We start from the raw sequence: 18,373 nt of genomic DNA, 5'->3' as shown, positions 1-18,373 counted from the left end.
AAGAAATCTTCATGTACACATTAGCTACAAGATGCTTAAAGAATTGTGTTAATACTTCGGCTGGTGGTCAGTCAGGAGCCAATAGGTTCTTTAAGATTCAGTAGGTTCAAACCGGGTTGAAATGGCCAAAGAGGATTTGATTGAATAAATAGAAAAAAGGGAATATAGAAAGATGTAACAATCTACATCCCTTCAATATGACAGGAACTCTAGGAATGGCAATGATAGATGCTTTGGAACTGGCAGTTATGCAGGACTTTCCTGGGATTTTGGGTCAGGATTCAAACTCTTTATGGGGTTTTAATAACTTTCCTAAGAGATGGGAAGTATAAACAATAAAATATGGAGATGGCTTGGCAGCCCCTCTTGGTCCTAACTGGTGGAATCTTTGCCAAGAATATTTTCAAGGAAAAGCAGATTCTTAGCTGATAGCACTTTGGGCTGTCTGATTATGGGTTTCCTAATTACATATCTTGTCAATACCCTGAAAACCTGGCTGGACTTCATAAAAGCAGTTTTTAGTTATTGTTCCCTGTATTACTGGCAGATGTCTTCATTTAGGGATTAGATTAGGGAGCTGGCATTGTCCTCTTTATCATAATAGTTACAAGTAATGGTACAAATATGGGGTAAATAAGATTGATTAACAAGAATGGAATTAGCAAAACATGCTGAATAACTTCTGAATTCATGCATGGGCGAATTTGTAACTCAAACTTTGCCAAGTTTTATACAAAGTCATTGGCTGGCCACAAAACTCTTTTTGCATAAGTATGTCTTATATGTTCAAAAAAGAAAAACTTGTCCACAACGCTAACTGTTCACCAATTTTGCACCAACAGTTGCAAAATAATAATAAAAAAAATAAGCAGACTGAATCATTTTTTAAAAAGTACAAAAATTCATTATTCCAAGTAGACATCTTCTTCCATAGGCTCCATACTATGGAAGGAGCTTGTCTACTTGGAAGAATGAATTATTGTACTTTTAAAAAATGATTCAGTCTGCTTATTTTTTTGCAACTGTCTTCTGTTGTGCTTTGTTAAAGCGTGATGATGTATAAAAAATATGCAACATCAACCTTGTAAAGTGCAAATGAAATTAACTGAAAAATTAAACGTGCTTGATTTACCTATGGCAGAGTCATGATGATATATAATTAGTGTGGTTGTTTTTGAATATTTGAACTTTTTTCCTTGACTACAACTGTTTTATATTATAATGCATTCAACTGCTTATGTATCTTAGTCATTTGTATTTTTATTACTGTGGCATGGCAGTTTCACTCCAGAATCTTCCATTTGTTGACTCTCAGATTATCTTCAGTGTTCACATTTCAAAATTGCCTCCAAAATTTTGGGAAGATGTTGCACATCCCTGCTTTGTAGCTCATGTGTTGAAGGATGTTCTAAACCTGGATTTATTTCCTCACCGGTAGTCCAATAGAATTATTTTCATTATGCTTTATTTCCTGTTCTTCCCCCCCCTGAAAGCTGAGGACTAACATGTATCTGTTTGCTTCTGATTAGATTTTATCTATTTATAGACGTAACTTATGGCTTGTTTTGTATTTGTTTGCCCTACTCCCAGACAGCTGGCTTAAAAAGGTTTGCTGTATAAAGAAAAATCAACTTAAATGTGCTCTTTCTATACTTCTGGTGTTTGCTTTGGTAACAAGGCCAGTGAATAATTTTGAAAAAAAAAAACATCAGTTACTGCCACTAACATGGCTGATGGTAAAAAACAGGTAAATTTTGACAGCTGGAGTAGTGAGTCCAACTATGTAGTCAAAACTTTTAAGTTTGCTTTAGAGAGATCAGGTCTACTTTCTTTGGCGGTCTTAATGCTGCTGTTATTAGTGAAGGTAGAACAGAGCTCTCAAAGTATTCAGAGAGCCCTTGTCCTAATTTTTTAGCAATAGCAATACCAGGATTGCTGGAGGAAGCACTAAGAATGCTCGAGCTATCATTTTCTCTAGTTATGTCGATGCTTCTTTCCCATTGAATATTATGTCAGTGCAGTAGGGGAAAGCAGAAAGGCCATGAAGTTAGCTGTGGTGTTATCAGATTTGCCTGCTGCAATCAAAAGCAACTGGTAGAGCAGGGCACACTCCTTGCACTGACATCACACATCATGTAAAAAGCAAGGTTTGTTTTAGAAGATGAAAAACATTACTTCTCTACCAGATTAGAAAAACTTGCCAGATGGCCTTGGCAATATGTATGGGTCATGCTGACATATTTTTTAAGAATAGTAAAAGTTATGAAATTGTGTTAATGTGCCTCTGTTCCTGTCTTCTGTTGGTTTAAAAAAAAGGTAAAGGAGTCCCTATGGATTTTACTCCATTAGTTGTTGCCAAATATAGGGGGCAGTGCTCGTGCTGTTATCTTCCCACCAAGATTGATACCTGTTTATCTATTCACATTTGCATGCTTTTGAACTGCTAGGTACACAGGAGCTGGGGTGAAAACAGGAGCTCACTTGGTCATGTTGTTCTCAGGTATAAAAGCTGGTCTGCCCGTATTCCAGGCGACAAGCCCAAGGTCTTAATCACTGAGCCACCCCTGTCTTCTGGAATTACAAGTTTTATTTTTACTGAAGTAGAATCAGCCTTATTTGAAGCAGTATCTTAAAAACTGCATTATTTCTGCTGGGAAGTAACTGGCAGCACATATGAACTGAGTTTATTTGATTTTTATCCTGCTTTATTTATATAGATAACTCAAGGGGTGAATATACCAGATACTCTGTCCTTCTCCTATTTCCCCCACAACAATCCAGTGAAGTGAATTGTGGAGAGAGAGGGGGGGGGGAGGGAGAGAGAGACTGAGACGCTGAGAGACTGGTCCAAAGTCACCCAGCTGCATTTTTATGCTGATTTTTGTTTTTGGATCCATCATTCAAAGCATTTAGATAAAGAATGAGACACATTTTCTGTTTAAAGATCATGTTTGTTCACTATATAGTGGCAGATGAAGCCATACTGGACATGAATCTCAGCAAATTTCTGCTTCGCCTATCTCCTTTTCATTAGATTTTTACTTTTTATTATTTTTTTCTGGTTTTAAATCTATTTTTATTCATTTAGATGGCCCTTTGCTTATATTAATTCAATACCTTCCTCCCTTTTAAAGATGCTTTTAGATATTTTTTAAATTTATTTGTCTAATGGAGAAAATGTCCTGATTCATAGAATTACACAAAAAGAACAGAAGTTTTACTTTGAGTCTCAATCTACATCAGGAGTAGAGTCTGAACAGAGCTAGTAACTCCAAAACCACAGAATATGTCTACTGCTCTCCCTCAACTGGAGAACTCTATAAATCAATAGATAAATCAGTAAGAATATATAATAGAATAGAGCAGAGCAGAGCTGGAAGGGATCTTGGAGGTCTTCTAGTCCAGCCCCCTGCTCAAGGAGGAGAATCTGTACCATCTCAGACAAGTGACTGTCCAGTCTCTTTTTAAAAACCTCCATTGATGGAATGCACTGATGGAGATTAATGATTTAATCTCTCTTTAACATGTGCTTCTCAAACAGACTTGCTAGAAAATCAATATTTTTAGAAGTCTGATAGAAGTATATTTGAATAAAAAAGCCATTAAGGAAAAATGCTTCTAAAGTTTTTTCCAAAAGGTATTGCAAATACAGAAATCCCTTGGAATCACCTTTACACCTCAATAAAATGTAATAAATATAAATTGGATTTCTATTAATATTTCTATTAAAAAGCCCCCTTTCTTTGAGTTTGTTATTATATATTTAAGTTTCTCAAGTACATTTAATAGCCATAGAGCGGCTTCCCCATTCAAGGAATATTTCTATGACTTTCCTAAGTTTAATTTTTATACAATGTTAATTAGACTGAGAAATTATTTGGCATCCTTTCAGTTTATTCTAATTGGGTCTGCAGAGATATAACTATTAAGCCTGTACTGCCTTTCTACAAATTTGATCTCACTGCCAATATAAAACTGGAAACCCAGACCTCATATGTAGGATGACTCTAATAAGTAGTTATAAAGTTGACCATCTGTCCTGGTACGTACTCGTTCATCTTTCTGTTAGACCTAGTTCAGTGCCAGTAACCTAATTTCTTTAGGATACTGGACTAGATATTTTTGTGTTTAACTGACTTGGTGACTCCCATTATCCAGTCCCTTTTCCAATTAACTTCCAGTGCCCAATCACAACACCCCCTCCCCTTCCAATTTCTCAATTGAAAAATGGTAACGTTCCAGGTGAAGATTCTGATTGGTGGGCTTTCATGTTAGCTGCCTTGGTTATTCATATTAACAATTCCTCGTCATTTCCCATAAAGACGGGATTAATTCTATCACTGTTCCAACATATAAGAAAATTGATAGACAAAATACTGCTAATACTGCTATGTTGGGACTAGAAGAAATATAGCTTCTCATAGGATGGAGCTTTCATAGAAGGAAGGATTGATTCAGAGTTGCCAAAAAAAGGGGAAAGTATTTAAACACCTGAGATATGTTAAAAATCAGAGATAAATGGCAGAGATAAGTGACAAAAATGAGATAGGAGGTAATGCCAAAAACTGAGAGACACACTGATGATATGCATGTGTACCATGAAGAAACATCCAAGTTCACAATTCGGCCTAAAACTTTAAATGGTGGCTGCCATCTGTGTCTGAAATACTAGACTGATTTGATAATATAAAAGGCAGATTTCTGCCATTTATTCCTTTTATCGCCTTTTGATCATGAATGCCTATTTCAAGACTATCATTTCTCTAACACATTCTATTACCAATTAGTGCTATGTCCTTTGCAATTGTGAAGATTGAAGGTATTTTTTCCCCATCATATTTTCTTCTCTTCCATACATACAGTCCCCTTATTGTGATCCTCTCAATTTACCCCTTATTGTAGAAGATTTCAATAAGACTCAGATTGCAAACACATGTACATTTATGTGGAAGTAAGTCCTATATGTTTTAGAGGGTTCGCTTCTGCTTAGACATGAATAGAATTGTTATTTAGCATTAATTGTAATACTAAGAATACAGTATTACAGATAATCCAAAAAGTGATTGGGCTGGAATTCCTCTTGCTAAGTGATATGGTTGTCAAGTGTGAAGTCACGTGACTGCATTGATTACCAATGGCAATCCTGTCAGTTTCCAATGCCAATGAGGATTGCAGAGGTCATTAAGCAAGGAGCCCACACAACCACAATGTGGGAAGAGGTATTAAAACTGCATTCCAGACAAGCAGGCTAGTGGGTTAGAGTGATAGGCAAGTAAGCAGGTGCTGTGGGCTGGTACAACATAGAGGCAGGACAATGGGTCGGGATGCCATGAATGGGCATTATGGAAGATGGGAGGTGTTGCAGAGTGGAGGTGGATGGGCTCTATAGAGTAAGAGATCACATGCTGCCCAGTGGCTTCTCATGGGGAAAAGTGGCTGGAGCAAGAGCAACTTAAGAGGAGCAATTTGTGATATGCTGCTGGCTTCCCCATTGACTTTGCTTGTGGGAGGGATAGATTGCAAGTGGCAATTACATGAGTGTTGTGGCCCAGCAGGAGCCGTTGGAGCTGCCACCAGACTCCGACAGTGAGGGATCCTATGAGTCGGCTGTGGAGGACCCTGGACAGGGTTCTGACTCCGAGCAGGGCGCAGAGAGACTGGTGGTGCCTGAGCCTTGGACCAGTGGGGAGGAGACAAGGGAGAGTGATCCAGAAGCCAACAATGAGTTGTTCCTGGATGCACGCCGTCAAAGAGCTACTAGGCGTCAGGAACAATTATGCAATTACAGGAGGTAATTGCGCTCAGCTGGTAGTCATTAGGCTCCTCTCCAGACTATAAAAAAGACTGCTTGTGCACACACCCCTCTTGCAGAAGTCAACACATTGACTAAAGAGAACTGTTGTAACTAACTTGACAGGCTGGATTGCTGCCAAGGTTTGTCTGAGTTGCTGCCAAGGTCATTATCTGTTTGTTTGCTTGGCTTTCAGCCAAGATTTTGGTCTTGCTATTAAAGTACATTCTAGTTAAGTTGTCTTGGCTTTTGTAACTGGACGGAGGAGGGGATCAGAACAATGACCTACTGCCTCTGATGATAGGATTATAGGATCCTGAAACCATTGTAATTGGGAGCTGCTTGCCAAGCATCCAAATTATGATTACACGACTTTGGGGACTCTGAGACAGTTTCACTTTGTTATAAGCCCCACTCATTTGGTACCATCATAACTTTGAACAGTCATTGAATGAGTAGCCATAACACAAGGACTACCTGTTTGCCATATAATCAATCTATTGTATGTGATGAAGACATCCTTAAAAGTCAGGTTAACTTGATAACAAGATTTGCATGCTTTCTGTACTAATTCTAACATTAGCAAAATGTCATATAAGGGCCTGGACATAATGTTCTTCAGTTCATTTTATTCTCAGATACACTCAGTTAAGTAGGTTAGGTTGACCCATAATAGCTGGCTCCCCATCACCTAATGAGCTCAATGCTCTATTAAGGACTTCTACCAGAGTTTTTTTTAGTGACAGTTCAAGAGTGCTTGTTAAGTTTCCTTAGGTCAGTGCTTCCCAAACCTAAGAAAATTACCCAAGATTGGCAAAAGTGGTTTTTCTTTGAGTAAATGACAGGTGAATCCATTACCCAATCACAAAAGGGCCATTTAAAGAAGGATTTTCTGATAAGCAGTAAAAAGGACTTAGAAGCAGTTTTGGGTAAATGGGAAAAAATGTTTAGGGAACACTGCCTTAGGCTATTTAAATTCTAAAAAAATGAAAGTTGTTTTCAATGTGAACCTCAAAGCCAATTAATTTATACATGAACTTCTAATTAAAACATTACAAAATTCTTTAAAAACATTTTTCTTTTTTTAATTGCAGAAACAGGTTCTCCAATAACAGCTTCTTGCGTTGGTTTAGGAAACTCACTAACTCCTCCTCCAGGACAGACAGGAAAGTTGGTACCAGGATACAATGGTAAAGTTGCAAAGTAGATGCTGTTACTCTGCTTTAGAGTATCCCAATCCATGTAGGCTTTCCCATGGGGCTTTCTGTTCTGTAGCACAAATACCCAGGAGAATTGCTTATGTATTGAACTGGTTGGGGCAGAATGAATAACAGTCAAAAAATTAACTTATATGCAAACAGCTTCACAGAGCTTAAATTGCTTGTGGGCTAGGAAATATATCTATATCATAGCAATTTAGGCTAGAGCTGCAGATACTTCTTGAAGTATCTGGAAGAATGAATTTTGTAGGTTCTAATGAAATCATGGCAATTTCCCTGCATTCTATGGGTCTTTCTGACATATTCTGAACAAGATACTTTATATTGTTGCATTTTTATATGTATATTACAGTATCTGCACTAACATGAAACAAAACTTAAATCGAGGAGCTTTTAAGCTTGGTATTTGCATATTCACAATGTATCAATTTGGTGATCTCCATAAATACATTTCACAATTCAGAAAATTTCTATTGAACTCTATCTAGAGTTCAATTACTTTATCAGGAAGACTTTTACGAACTAGACATAAAAAGGCAATAGCTGTTTCTAATTTGAATGACAAGTGAAGAAAGACTAGAACAAGGGCAATCAAAATTAAAGGAGTAACAGTTTTCATAATGTGATTTATCTTTGAACATCAAGGGATATCTCTTAAAATATAATTAAAACTAAAATTGTAAAATGAAATTATGAAATGTAGTACAAGCTAGTTTAACTCAAAATAATTGATTATTTTTTATATAAAGGACATATGGAAGGAAATGCTTTTAAAATTTTTATATTCTTTTTTCTTATTTTGATAAGATGCATGGTAATGATGAAGCAAAGGGAAATTCAGATAACTATGGCAAATGACTCATATTTATTAACCTAGGAATAGATATTGGCTTGTCCATTTCTACTTCCTCATCCCTTCATTATTCTCAAGTGTAAAATTTGTAAACAGGAATTTTCATTCCATTTAAGTTTCTGAAATTGGTTAATGTTGAAATACTTCTATTTTAATTAAAATTGAAACTATTGTCTTTGTTTTTCTGACTTCCTTTTGTTTCAGTTGTGATTCTGGATGACTTCAAGCAACCTGTAAAAGTGAAGACTCTGGGAAACATAGTGGTGAAGTAAGCAATTCATGACTTCCCAAACAGTTACAACTGAGCAAAGTAAATAGAGACGGAGGGAAAGGGAATGTATTCAAAATGGACAATTGAAGAAATAATTTATATTGTTATTATGGGAGATCCAGGTCTGTTGATAGGATATTGTAATATTGATCTGCTGCAATGTCTGTTTGCCAAGAAAATATTTGCAGGACAATCTCTTTTATGGAAAAAAACTTAATTGAAATAGAAAAATAAGGCTCATATACTGAAAGATGGAACTGTATTCTGAAAATATTAATTGCTACAGGTAAAGATAGCTTCTGATCATAACATCTAGGTTATCATGTTGATTTAAAGATGGACACATGTAGCTAGCACACAAAGTATTTTGTTGCATTACTTCTAAATATTGTAGACCAGATACCTTCCTGTTTGTTTATGAACAATGCATTAAGTATAGTTTATAGGACTGTTTTCTATGTGCATTATATATAATCTAGCTCAATAATAAAACACGCTTATTTATTTAATGCCTTAGAAAAGTTAACAATGAAGAGCCATAAATAATTGATGAATAATCTCAAGATAGAATAAGAGACATCATTATGGTGGAAACTTTGCTAAGAAACCTGTAGATCTTTATATGACTTTTAGCAGATGTTGTATGCCAATTCCAGATATTGTAGAATCCCATCACAAATTCTTATATTTTCCATTTATTATTGCCTAAGCATATTTGTTGCAAGTCACCATTCCAACTCCTGTTATCTTGTTCTATATATATTGTCTAGACAAGCATAGAGACAGAAGCAAAGAAGAAAATAATACTTAGAATAAGAATCCATGGCCCAAGAGTTACAAAATTAGGTCGATTTACTTGCATAACACTTCACAATACTCTTAGATGTTTACATTATGAATCACTTTCTGTTGCTATTTTGTGTTATAATGGTGGAAGATCTTCCTGATTAGGTAATGATTTAAATTTTAATTCTATTTTATTCTAGCCCCATATTTAGAAGTATTTTGAGTTTAGAAGAACATATTTAATTATTTTTTGAGTTTTCTGTTTTAATGTATTATGCAGTTATATAACCTCCCCTCCCTTTTTAAATATACAACAGGTTGCCTTTGCCACCAGGAGCCTTTTTAGGCCTTTGGAAAAATGAAGAGCTTTATAAAGAATTATATTTCCAAAAATTTCCGGTAAGAAGTGAATAAATATATAACAGTATACAATATTTAAAATAATATGAAATTCTCTATATTTTTCTTTTAATTTTGAATAATGGCTATCCTCACATCCCTTATACTTGTTGTAAGAACATTTCTCATTTGGCTTTTGAATCCCAAAAGTTTTCCTTAGCTTTATGGACATGTTAAATTTTCAATCTTTAAACTTGCTGACTGGTTTAATTTTAGTTAAAATATATCATCTTATATTAAAATATTTTACATGATAAAAAAATCCTCTGAACTCACACACACACGCATGCACACACATACACACATATATGTGGCATATTTAGGACAGCAAAAAGTTCAGTTATCCAAAATGTCTATTTTTCTTCTTCTTCTTCCAAAAGTCTTTATCCAATGGGATCACATGTAAGGCGAACAGCGCCCATGGTAAATGGTTCTGTGTGTGTCCACATTGGGTTTATGTGGAAACCAATGATGTGTCAACCTGTCAACCTCCATGAACAGAACCATGAATTTTAGATTGTAATTTAGAACAAATGCCAGGGATCAAATGAAATACTTCTTTGGTAATGCATCGATTTAGGAGCAAAAATGTAATATTGTTGTACTTAATATTCGGAAGCATTTTTCATTTATCTACTTTTCTTCCTAGGGATATTATGACACTATGGATGCAGGTTATATGGATGAAGAAGGCTATCTTTATGTCATGTCTCGTGTGGATGATGTGATAAATGTTGCAGGCCATAGAATTTCAGCAGGTGCAATTGAAGAGGTAAAACATGAAACCACCAGGAAAAATGGTACCTCAGTTTCAAATACAGAGAAAGAATGGAGGGGGATCTATCTCAAAATTAAGGGGTAATTTTTTTTCCTGGTGAGCCACTTCTTTAGCAAAGTTTTCTCCATGAAGACTTAATGAATGAGTGAAGCAATGGCAGCAGTGCTCTTATCATTACTGTGCTGCTCCTCTTACATACTTACTGAAAGCAATTATACTGTATTAATTTCTGACAATATTCTAGAATAGACTACTGCTTTATCAAAGACACTCAAGAAAAAATAAATGGTTTGCTGATAGCTTTGATTGTAATGCAGAAAAAGAAATAATTGTTTTAAAATAGAGTAGGGAGGATGCATTGTTTAGCCTGGTGAGGGTGTAGTGGAGCATATCACTAAACTATCATTCAGTATTCTAAGAAGGCATGATTTGATTTGAATTCAAGACAGATCAAGGAAAGAAAGCATGATTTGATGCAAACTGCTTCACAATTTGATACAGGAAAAAAAACCATCCATGGAATGAGGAAGCATTAAAATTCCTGCAGCACTCCACTTAGAGGCAGGTAGTAATGGATGAGAATAGCAAATCTAACCTCTGTGAAGGATATTAGTCTGTCAAGATTTATTCAGAGGTGGGATTCACTTACCTTCTCTACCGATTCGGAAATGGGAATGTGCTTGTGCTGGCTTCAGTCACACACGCCTCCTCTGCGTATGCACACCATCTTGTGCATGTGCAGTGATTGCGCATTACATTGGGGCAGGTGGGCGGAGCCTCCTACAGCAGCCACTATGAGTTTGCCTGAACCGTAGAGAACCGGCTGAATATTTCTCCACATCTTTTTTAAATGAACCAGTAAATATGAGGAAGGGCCTAAACAACAGCAATCATTGACCAGAGTCTATAGAGACTCAGTGAATTAATTTAGAAATTGAGTCCAAATTAAAAATATTTTAAAAACATTTAAGGTTTAAAACTATTTTAAAATGAACTCATGCCAGATGTGATAGCCCAGAAAAACTCAGTGACTTGACCTTTTGGACTAGGTAGTTTTGTTGCCTCTGATCACTTGGCTTTCTAAGGTACCAGAAATAATACCAAAACTGGTTTGCAAATTTGCTTGTCCTGGAAAACATCTCCTCAGCATTGTGGGTAAGTTAGACAGGGCACATTAGCAAGGTTTGGCATTTCCTGCACAGGTCTTGGTTGCAGCTTTGATTGCAAGTTGTATGGGCAGGACAGAGCACAGAAGTCTTATCATCCATTAACACAAGAAAGAACTAAATTAAAGTTTGTGGCCTTGCTTAGCACGTTAAAAAAGCTGAGAATTGGGCAAATCAAAGCAACTAAGACTAAGGTTTGTTTTGCCACCCAAAGGAGCTCTTATCAGAGAATTTAACCAAATGAGAAAACTGATTGGTGATATAACTCAGTCCCTTGGATTCTCTTTCTGTAGAACTGATAATGCATCATATATTTTCTATAGCAGCTCCAGAGGCAGTAGATGATGTATAGAATTTATGAAATGTTTTACACATAGTTCTGGACTTACATCCATTCATTCAGTGTAACATTTGAACTTTAACAATACTGAAAAATACTGATTTATGACCAGTTTTCACACAACTGTTGCAATGGTCACATGATTAAAATTTGAGCACTTGGAAACTGGGAAGTATTTATGACAGTTACCTGTCCTAGGGTCATGTGAGCATCTTCCCAGCTGGCTTCTAACAAGCAGTAAATGGGGAAAAGCCAGATTCACTTAACGACCACATGATTCACTTAACAACTATGCAAAATATTTCCTAAGATGGAGCAAAACTCACTTAACAGCTGCCTTGCTTAGCAACTGAAATTTTTGGTTCAATGGTGATTGTAAATCAAGGACTACATGTACAAGGCTACACAGTGCTTTCATCTATGCATTTTGATTGAATGGATTACAGCAGGTCTGTTTTAATTCATGAATCTGATTTGTTACAGTGATTTGATCAAAGCTTCAAACTGAAATATCCTTGTGAGATTTGGAGTGTGATCTAATTCAAAGCCATGAGCCTATTTTACTGAAATTAGACAGGCTTCTTCCCCACACAAATGCTTGGTAATTTATTCCTTGCTATTTAATGAATAGTTATATTTTATAACTATTATTTATTTTTTCCACACTAATCTCAAATTTAGGAGTTTTAATCATCTATTTTAGTGTTGTGGTCCAAGTGGAAATGAATAGTCTACTCATACGTTGTGACCCCTGCACACTCCTTTTTCTACACATCAGAGCCAAACCACCACATAAATTACCTTAACACAAATTCATTTATAATCACATATGGTTTAGCACTTATTAACTCCTAATCTCAGTCAAGCATAGCTGGGAAGCTGAGAGTTTTTCAGGCTACAGATTAAAAAGTTCCCATTAATGTTTGAGTCACCATATAATATGCAAATTAGTTTCTATTACTACAGATTAATGAATGGACCATGTCATTTAGATGTTCACATTCTCCAAGTTGAATGTTTCAAATGAATTCCTGAGCAAATTTCTCCTTAGAATATTCCCACTGGTGAAAAGAACATTCATTTATGGCCTAATCCTTTTGCCTCATCTTAGGCTACTTCCCCACATGTTCCTGAGAGATCTCAAAACTGTATAGAATAGGTTTTTTAGGGGTTTGTATGCAGAGGAGAAAATGACAAAGATGGTCAGTGGCATCTGGCCAAGGGGAATGTTTTCTGGCCACAAGCCTCTTATTAATGGAGAGCTCCATCTTATTCTCCATAGGCTGCTGTTGCTGGACATACTTGGTCAGATAAGTAATGGACATGCAGTCTTATCTTTGTCTAATATAGTATTTTTATTCTGTCCCCTCTTCAGGCTGTTCTCTCCCACATGGCTGTGGCAGACTGTGCAGTTGTTGGCCAAGAGGATCGACTAAAGGGCCATGTTCCTATAGCATTGTGTGTCCTGAGAAATGGTGAGAAATTTTCATTTACAAAGCTGAATCTATCTTTGGAGTTTTGAAGTGGATGATCGGTTTGAGATTGTTGTCTTGATTTGGCTGTGATAGCCGTTGAGAAACAAAATTGTACCATATAAAGTAATAAAGCAACTTATGACACTTGTGCTCTTATGTGCTATTAGGAATTGATATTAAAGAGGAACAACTTTTAGAAGAAATTGTTGCACGAGTTAGAGAAGATATCGGTCCTGTGGCAGCATTTCGGAAAGCAGTATTTGTGAAACAAATACCAAAAACTCGCTCTGGCAAGATACCACGATCAGCTCTTGCTTCTCTTGTGAATGGGAAGCCATACAAGGTAACAGCCAGTATTACAGCATATAGTAAGGTACTAGACAACCTGTGACTCGACAACTCATTGTTTCAGAGATATTTCCTAACCTAAATAGAGAAACAGAATGATCATGGGTGGGCAAAAATTCGGTAAGAGAGGGAGCAACTTATTTATTTGTCATGTTGCTCATAGACACTCTGGGCAGAGTACAATTAGCTATTAAAAGCATAAAAACATTATGTAAAAAATTAAAAGAGGCAAGGTATATTAAAAATTGATTAAAAAAGAGGAGGAAGGCTTTTAGGACACCAACCTGCCCCATGGCTGCATGTTCAACTGTGCACCCCAAGCCATGTTTTCATGGCTTCACAGAAAGCTAAGAAAGTAGGGGCCCACTTCATCCCCAGGTGGAGAGTCTTACATAGGGTGGAGACAGTGACAGAGAAGGCTCTCTTCCTGAACCCCATCAGTTGGAATTCTTCAACTGATGGAATCTGAAACATACCTTCCCTTTGGGACTGTGGGACAGACTGATGTAATGGGATAAAGTTCCATAGTTAACCTGACACATTGCCACATAAGGCCTTAAACTTTATAATCAACACCTTGAATTGAGCCTGGAAGCAGATAGGTACCAAATGCAGTTTGCTCAACAGAAATGTTACTGCACCATTATTTGGGGGCCCAGAATTGCCTGCATGCTTGCTGAAGCTTCTGGATACGATTCAAGGGTAGCCTTATATAGAGTGCATTGCAATAGTTCAGATGAGTGATGAGCAGAGAGTTCTCTATCCAGGAAAAGGCGTAACTGGCACACAACACAAATTTGTGCAAAGGCCCTCCTAGCCTAGTGAATCTTGGAAGACCTCCAGACTACACACCATGTCTGTGGTAATGCAGCCCCATCCAAGTCCAAAGATGAAAAACTCCTGGATGCAGAGGCCTCCCTTCCCACCATCACTGTATCTTATTAGGGTTCAGTTGAAGACTGAACTATTCCACTATCTAGGTCCCTGCAGCCTCCAGGCACTGTGAAAGGACATTCACAGTATCACCCACTTTACCCCAGATGGAGCTGTATAACTGGAAATCATCAGCGTACTGGTGATACTTTATCCCATAGTGACACATGATCCTACCCAGCAATTTCATGTAGATTTTAAAAGGGATGGAAAAAACACCTGTGGCACTCTGCAAACATCTTAAGAAAGAGGGAGGAAGCCAGGGGTACAGGTCAGAAATGGTATGTGGAGATGCATGAGAGATGCCTTATGGGTTGGGAAGGCTGTGAGGGCATGCACAAAAAATGCCACGTGGGGCAGGTAAGGCATTGCAGATCGGTGGCATAAATTGGAAAAGGTGCCTGGGGGGGTCATGTGAGAGGTGCTGTGTGGCTTGGGCACGTGGTGGGGCAGCATGGGGCAAGAAGAATGCATGGGTGTTCCAGGGATGTGTGAGAAATACTGTGCCAGTGGGGCACAGCAGTGTGAGGTTGGAAGGGTGCCTGGAGGTACACAAGAGCTGCCACACAGGTCAGGAAAGGTGTGTGAGGGGGCACTGTCTATTAGGAAGGGGACATGGGAGTGTATAGGAGGTACTGCATCTTATTAAGGAAGATGTACAGAAAAGTTCAGAAAATTCTATGCAGGTGTACAAGAGGAGCTGCATGGACTGGGAAGGTTGCATGGGGATCCCTTCCCCCCTGTTCCTTTCCTCTTTCTTTCCCTTAGCAACAGCCAGGTAAGTGGCTTCTGCTGGATGGGGGAAGTAACAAGGGATTGCAAGACTGTCTGGGAAACTGTCACAGAACATTGTAAATGAAGATCAGGTGACTAGAGCAGCATCTGGTATCATAGCAGCAGCCAGTATAAACGAAGATGCACAACTTTCTCAAATTTCATTCCCTTAGAAGTCATGGGTCCTTATTTTGGACACATTCTGTAACTTGGCTCCTCTGAAGTATCTTTAATTGTTCCCCTATGATGTATTGCATTTTTATGGGCAAATACTGACTTGTGTATGATTTTCACAAAAATTAAAACATTAATTTTAATTTGCCATATTAAGCCACTGAGTTTTTTTTTCAGATAACCCCAACTATTGAGGATCCTGCTGCGTTTAAACATGTAGAAGAAGTATTAAAAGAATTAAAATAAGATTTAACAACCAGTAAAATGTACAGAAGACCTGCATTACTTAATTTTGTTATATCAGAAATATAAGTAAAAATGTTTATTTTATTTCTGTAAATGTGTTACTGAATCTTAGTCACAGTAACAAGTAATATTCAGTTGGCAGTGTGAATTCTACAGTGAGCTACTTAGATGATTTAATTTTTTTATGGTAATTAGAATTGTATGAACAAATATTTGTAATATACATATTGTTCTTAAATATAGTGCAACAGATGACATAATTTAAATCCTGTTAAAATTGTGTTGGTTTCTTTTAATGCCAGGACAAAATTTAATCTTAGTCCTTAAAAGTTTGCTTTGTGTGAAACACCCATACTTATATTGAAGTTTTTTAAGTAGCTCAACGTTGGTAGCTAAAATTTGTTGTAATTTTAACATAGAGATTTAAACTCTATGTTAAAGAAAAACTCTATGTAATAAAGAAAAGAAAATGATTGCTAATGGTGTTAATGATTTAGGTATTAGCAAAACCCTGTAATTCAGGTCTACTAGTGGATATAGTGGATGCAAATGTTTCTGGGCTATGGTAAAAACTCAGTTCAAACTACCTGGGTAGAGCTAAGCTACTTTATTTTTCACAAATACTAACTAACAGAGAAGTTGGGGAACATAAAGTGCCAGGAAGAATTGGGCTGCTCAAGTATGTTCTTTGTGATTGCTGAAACAGCCCAATTGATTTTTTTAAAAAAAACATTTACATGGTAGAATCCTTTAAGAAATCCTTTAAAGCAGGATTTGAGTGTCAGCCTATGAAGTTAGTCCCGACAAGAAAACCAAAACAAGAATCCTGCAAGTCTGAAAATGTCCATCCCCCATTGGCCTTTTTTGTCTCAGAGAATTAGGGAGGGTCAGTTTTGAGATGTTTCCTCCATTCGTGCTTTGGACTCAGATTTCTCGTCAGACCATTGTCTAGGCTCGTGATGGTGAACCTATGGCACATGTGCCAGATGTGGCACACAGTCCTCTCTGTGGGCATGCACACCATTGCCCCAGCTCAGCCCCCTGGTCATGGGTTTCTGACACATGCATGCGCGCCAGCCAGCTGGTTGTCGGGTTTCCCACGTGCGCATGCCTGCCAGCTAGCTGGTTGATGGGTTTCTGAGGTGTACATGCATGCTGGCCAGCTGGTCGTTGGGTTTCTGGCGCTCTGTTGCACGTGCCTTGCGGTTTGGACACACTGTGCCTAAAAGGTTTGTCATCACTGGTCTAGGGTCTTCTTCCTCCTCTCTAAGTTTTTCTCATAGCCCATTATGGTGATTGTGGCTGTGTACTTTGCCACAAGTGATGAATACAAGTTTAAGGAAGAAAAATATATATATATATCATATTCAGAATGGCCAGATAGTTAAGGTAAATAATAATTTGTAGCCACATAACAATTCCCAGTAGGAACCAAGCCAAAAAAGGATCATATAGTTCAGAAAGATTGCCCCCTAGTGTTATAACTTTGAGAGATGTAGTCTTTAAAATTGTGCTGTGTTTTCTAATACCCAAATTATTTTAAAAGACTGTTACACCTTTTTATAAACTGGCATTTGGGGCTTTAACCACTTGGCAGTCATGGGAATAATCTTTGTATACGTTTGATCATTCTACACAGGGTTGCTACCCATAATATGATAATGAATTTGGGTAAAGCTAGAGTAGGGTGACCAGGGGGGAGTATTTAATGTAGTTGAAGCGTTCTGTTACTGTAATACCTGAAAGCATTTTCTTGCACCTATCCGCACCCCTATCTGTAGCTTTAAATGTGAAAGGCAGAGAAACACCCCAACAGTGTTTATTTGAGAAGGAAGGACAAACACCATATCTATGAGTAATTTGTTGGGGTCTCTCAGATAATGAGGACATTTGAGAGGGAATGAAAAGAGCTTTCTCTTTCATTCTGACATCCTCTTATGCTTTATCCTTGTCCTACTTAGAAAGGTGCTAGAAAACAGATGGTATTCATGAATTGTCTATTTACTTGCAAATTGAGGGTTGAGGATTGTTCAACCTGCTTATGTGGAAATCAGTAAAATGTTTAATTGAAAATAAATTTGAGTAAATCTTTTGTCTATTCTCCTGTCTTTTCCCTTCCTTTAATCTGGCATGTGCTGAGAACTCTTGCAATCAAAATTTTAATTCTCTGTGGAATGAGTCCAGTTGCTTTCAATGGAAGTTACTGATTAATAAAGTACAATTTAGATTGTAATCTAAGGAAACCCCCTTTGATTAAAAGGAGAGGCCAAGTTTTCTTATGTGTTAAGTAAAGATGGGTTTGGACAAGGTAGTTGTGGCAAGTACACTAAACTTTTTTGGAGGGTTGAGGGGGTAGTGGGATGAGTTTTAATCCAAATGCTACCTGGTCTCTGGCTTCCTGTACAGACCCCACCACTGAAAAAAAAGAGCAAGCCAACATGGGACAAAAAAGAGCAAGCCAACATGAAAAAAATGCAATTCACCAAACACTTGGAACAGAAGTGTAGAATGATCTGTAGCTCAGGCTGGTAGATTGTAGGTTATGAATTCCTCATTTCAGCTTTTGGAAAATCATGAGATCTTCTGTACCTCCACAAGGATCATAAAGGTAAGGCAGAAAACAAATTAAAAATTAACATATATTTTCTGTCTGGAATATGTTTAGCTGGAAAAGACACAGTAGTGTACTGAAAAGAAACATTTCGCAATATAACTAGAATGAGTTGAAATTGGTGTATTTCATAGTACTGTGTGCAAACCACTTTAAATTCAGATACTTTTGAGTAAATCAAATTATTCAATTTTAAAACATTGTATTT

General features: G+C 37.2%; 1 protein-coding gene across 1 annotated transcript in view; it reads left to right on the top strand.

Moving 5' to 3' along the window:
- ACSS3 (acyl-CoA synthetase short chain family member 3) overlaps nucleotides 1–17,646 on the top strand; it is a 45,301-nt gene extending 27,655 nt beyond the window's left edge. The window contains exons 10-16 of the mRNA XM_087723394.1: nucleotides 6,886–6,981; nucleotides 8,069–8,132; nucleotides 9,239–9,320; nucleotides 9,970–10,092; nucleotides 12,980–13,079; nucleotides 13,247–13,422; nucleotides 15,486–17,646. Coding sequence (XP_087579520.1) covers nucleotides 6,886–6,981; nucleotides 8,069–8,132; nucleotides 9,239–9,320; nucleotides 9,970–10,092; nucleotides 12,980–13,079; nucleotides 13,247–13,422; nucleotides 15,486–15,554 — 710 coding nt within the window. The 3' untranslated portion in view covers nucleotides 15,555–17,646. The remainder of the gene's footprint in view (nucleotides 1–6,885; nucleotides 6,982–8,068; nucleotides 8,133–9,238; nucleotides 9,321–9,969; nucleotides 10,093–12,979; nucleotides 13,080–13,246; nucleotides 13,423–15,485) is intronic.
- Nucleotides 17,647–18,373: the final 727 nt, after the last annotated feature.

This window comes from Thamnophis sirtalis, unplaced genomic scaffold (assembly GCF_051295495.1).
Source record: "Thamnophis sirtalis isolate CommonGarterSnake01/CBP01778 unplaced genomic scaffold, rThaSir2_p1.2 scaffold_9, whole genome shotgun sequence".
NCBI classification, from domain to species: Eukaryota; Metazoa; Chordata; class Lepidosauria; order Squamata; family Natricidae; genus Thamnophis; species Thamnophis sirtalis.
Note: the sequence above shows the minus strand (reverse complement) of the source record. Positions and strands in the feature narration are given on the sequence as shown.